Source organism: Antrostomus carolinensis, unplaced genomic scaffold (genome assembly GCF_000700745.2).
Source record: "Antrostomus carolinensis isolate BGI_N321 unplaced genomic scaffold, ASM70074v2 Scaffold55348, whole genome shotgun sequence".
In the NCBI taxonomy this organism is placed as follows: Eukaryota; Metazoa; Chordata; class Aves; order Caprimulgiformes; family Caprimulgidae; genus Antrostomus; species Antrostomus carolinensis.
Window position 1 is genome coordinate 1 of NW_010336138.1, and position 3,980 is coordinate 3,980.

General features: G+C 43.3%; 1 protein-coding gene across 1 annotated transcript; it reads left to right on the plus strand.

The window, feature by feature from the left end:
* The first annotated feature begins 1,066 nt into the window (after positions 1–1,066).
* Positions 1,067–3,743, plus strand: LOC104517920 (toll-like receptor 2). Its single transcript, XM_010174731.1, has one exon. It carries the CDS (start codon positions 1,067–1,069, stop codon positions 3,686–3,688), a length of 2,622 nt encoding a protein of 873 aa, XP_010173033.1. The 3' UTR covers positions 3,689–3,743.
* The last annotated feature ends 237 nt before the right edge of the window (positions 3,744–3,980 follow it).

Consider the following 3,980-nt stretch of genomic DNA (forward strand, 5'->3'; position numbering starts at 1 on the left):
GCGGGGGAGCAGCGCCGAGGAGAGCGGGTAAGGAGTACCGGGAGGGTGGCCGGGTGTACGGGGGAGCTGGCAGGGGTCCTCCAGCCTCACCGCTGCCCGGTGCGAGGTGTGAGGGAGGGACGCGGGGTGGGCTGGTGGGTCCTGCCGGCAGCGGGTGGAGCTGGGAAGCCCTTGGGGTCCCTTCTCTTCGGTTAAAGTTGATGGTCCAAAGTCTGGTGGGCAGCAAAGGGGACTGTGGTAACACCAGGTTGCTCACCTGAAGGTCTGTAGATGTATTTTCACACAATAAATACAAGGCATGGACCAGAGGTGTCAGGAAACTAGTGATGGACAGGCTCAGGCAGGAGAGGAGCTGGCAGCGATGGCACCAGGCGATGGGAAGTCTCCAGAGATGAAGGATGCACAGGGCAGTGCCTTCTGCTGGTGCAGGCTGCCTCATACAAACCTCCAAAATTGTACTTTAAAGCAAACTTTTCCTTACTCCGACAGGTAAGGCTAAATAAATGGTCACTGGTAAATTCCTGGCAGAGAGCAAGCCACCAAAGGGATGGGATCAGAAGAAGACAGATGATCACACAGTTACACCGAGCTCCCCACCACCTTACTCTCCAATTCGCTACTTAAGCGACCGAACAGGTTTTGGACAGGTCAGACTTACTTGGTGGTTGTGCACCAGAATGAGAGATGTAAAACCCGAGCTACAAACAGCAGTTAGGAAAGTGCATTTCAGCTTGTGCAACAGAAAGATGCTGTTGCAAAGGCTGGCTGTGGTGGGGTGGGGGGAAGGAATTAAAAAAGAAAAAGAAAAAATCATTCAGACTTTATCTACAGTGATCTGACATGAATAGCTCTCCCCCTTCAAATCATTCTCTGACCCCATCTTTTAGCTTTGCCTCTTGAAAATAATAATGAAAGAAGACATTTTTATGTAGATAAAAATGAATTAATAGATAAAACTAATGAAACAATTTCTCTATTTACAAGTAAATTAGGATTATTATTTTTTTAAGGATGCTTATTAATGCAGAGCATATTATAATGATGGATTTCACATCTCTTCTCCAGGATGAGGATCCTCATCGGAAGTCTTCATTTCTACTTCATTTCTTTCTTAGTCAGTAGAACAAATGGATTCCTAACTCTGAGAAGACCTACAGCCCATGCCTTCCCATTTTATAACTACTCCTATTTAAACCTCTCTTCTGTATCAGAAGCACAAGCTCCAAAAACGGCAAAAGCTCTCAATTTCTCACATAACATAATTGAAAAAATAACCAAAAGAGACTTGGAAGGCTTTGATGCACTGGAAGTTTTAGACCTTTCCTACAATCAGATTATGGACATTGAACCTGGTGTGTTTGAGAATCTGCTCAGCCTTGTTTCTGTGAATTTATCATTTAATGATAAGAAACTTTTTGTATCGGGTCTTCCACCCCACCTGAAGGTCTTACCCACTAGCAAAGCCTCAGGGTCTTTACAGCTTTATAAGTACTTTGACAAATCTTCAGAGGCTGCTCTGGAGCCTTCTGCCTCCGCTGAGGAGCTGCCACATTCAGGAGGTCCATCTGTCCTGCAAAATGTAAATCTGAGGCTCAGACGAAGTACAGATAATCTTCAAAGAGAAGAGAAAAACATAACGGTCTCTCCAACAACCACGTTAAGCCCTGATTTATGCGGAGCACCAACAAATGGGATACTCAACCTGTCAAACAGCAAACTCTCCGAGGAAGAGCTGATGTTAAAACTGGATCCAGATATGTGCCAAGATCAACTAGATGGTATGCTGGAGCTTGACATTAGTCACAATGACCTGGAAATGGATCTTCTGTCGCTGTTCATCCTGTTTTTGCCACTGAAAAACGTGCAGTCCATTGATGCAAGTTACAACAAATTAACAATTAATGTTCAAGACGTTGAGGCGATCTGTAAATTCCCATTCAACAAACTTTTTTTTTTAAATATTAGCAACAATCCCATAAACAGCTTGGATACGCTCTGTCTCCCTTCAACCATCAAGGTAATTGATTTGTCCTTCACCAACATAAGTCAAATACCCCAAAATTTTGCTAAAAAACTGGTTAACTTGGAAAACATGTATGTTCAAGGAAATCACTTCATATATACTGTACGTCCAGAAATCACTAATGCAGTTCCAAACCTTCCCCCTGGAACTGTACGTATCAATGCCATTTCATTTGTCAGAAACCAGGCTGGCACACCCATCGAAAGCCTTCCGAAGAAAGTGAAACACCTGAAGATGTCCAACTGCTCCATTGTGGAACTGCCAGAGTGGTTTGCTGGCAAAATGGAAGAATTATTATTTTTGGATCTCAGCAGCAACCGGATTTCTGTGCTGCCTGTCTTACCTACCTCCCTACAGCATCTCGACATAAGCAGCAGTGACATTAAAATAATACCCCCTAGTTTTAAAGCTCTCTCAAACTTAACAATATTTAACATTCAAAATAATAAAATTACGGACATGCACCCTGAGTATTTCCCATTGACTTTAACAAAATGTGATATTAGTAAAAATAAGTTGAACATGTTGTCATTAACTGATGCCATGGAGAAACTCAAATATCTTAATGTTTCTGGAAACCTCATCACCAGACTGGAACCCAACAGCCAGCTTTCTGCCCTCGTTAATCTGGACAGCAGTCACAACTTAATTTCAGAACTCCCTGATCACTTTGGGAAGTCTCTTCCAATGCTGAAATATTTTAATCTATCAGGGAATAAGATCTCCTTTCTACAGCGTGGCTCTCTCCCAGCTTCTCTGATTGAGTTAGACATTAGCGACAACGCTATCACTACCATAGTGGAGGACACTTTTGGCCAGTTAATGAGTTTGAGTGTTTTAACTGTTCAAGGTAAACATTTTTTTTGTAATTGTGACTTGTACTGGTTTGTGAATGTCTACATCCACAACCCCCATTTGCAGATAAATGGCAAAAGAAATCTCAGGTGCAGCTTCCCACCAGATAGAAGGGGCTCCTTGGTGGAGAGCAGTAACCTCACGCTTCTGCACTGTTCCCTGGGCATCCAGATGGCAATTACCGCTTGCGTTGCCATCCTGGTTGTTTTGGTGTTAACATTCTTATGCTGGCGATTTGATGGGCTGTGGTATGTGAGAATGGGTTGGTACTGGTGTATGGCAAAGAGGAAACAGTATGAGAAGAGGCCAGAAGACAAGCCCTTTGATGCCTTCATTTCATACAGCGAACAAGATGCAAACTGGACAAAAGAGAATCTACTGCAAAAACTGGAAACTGATGGATTCAAGATATGTTACCACGAGAGGGATTTCAAACCAGGGCATCCTGTACTTGGTAACATTTTTTACTGCATAGAGAACAGCCATAAAGTCCTTTTTGTTCTCTCTCCCAGCTTTGTAAACAGCTGCTGGTGTCAGTATGAACTGTATTTTGCTGAACACCGGGTCCTGAATGAAAATCAGGATTCCCTCATTATGATTGTGCTGGAAGACCTCCCACCTAACAGCGTGCCACAGAAGTTCAGCAAACTCAGGAAACTGCTGAAAAGAAAAACCTACTTAAAGTGGAGCCCTGAGGAACACAAACAGAAAATGTTCTGGCATCAGCTAGCAGCTGTCTTAAAAACAACCAACGAACCGCTCGTGAGAGCAGAAAATGGATCTGCTCACGATATGTATGAAATGGAATGAGATACAAGAACATGTAAAGATTGTGCCTGGAAAGCTTGTCAGTGGTCAAATAAAAATGTTTCTGTGTTTACCTTCTGCAAAGGCTGCTGTGTTGCAGTGGGGGTTTGTCTCAGATCAGTCCCAGGAGAGGTTTGTAGTGGTAAAGTTATTCTGTCCGAGAAAATAATCTGTTATCCAAAGGGCTGAGACCTGAGCACTGATAAGCAGCCTTTTCTTCCTGGGTGCTTGATTTTCTTCAGCTATTTCTTAAAATGCTGTGGATGTCACCTGAAAGGAAGAACAGCTCGAGTCA

Coding starts and splice junctions, on each gene's coding strand:
- LOC104517920 (XM_010174731.1), top strand. CDS start 1,067: ATGAGGATCCTCATCGGAAGTCTTCATTTCTACTTCATTTCTTTCTTA.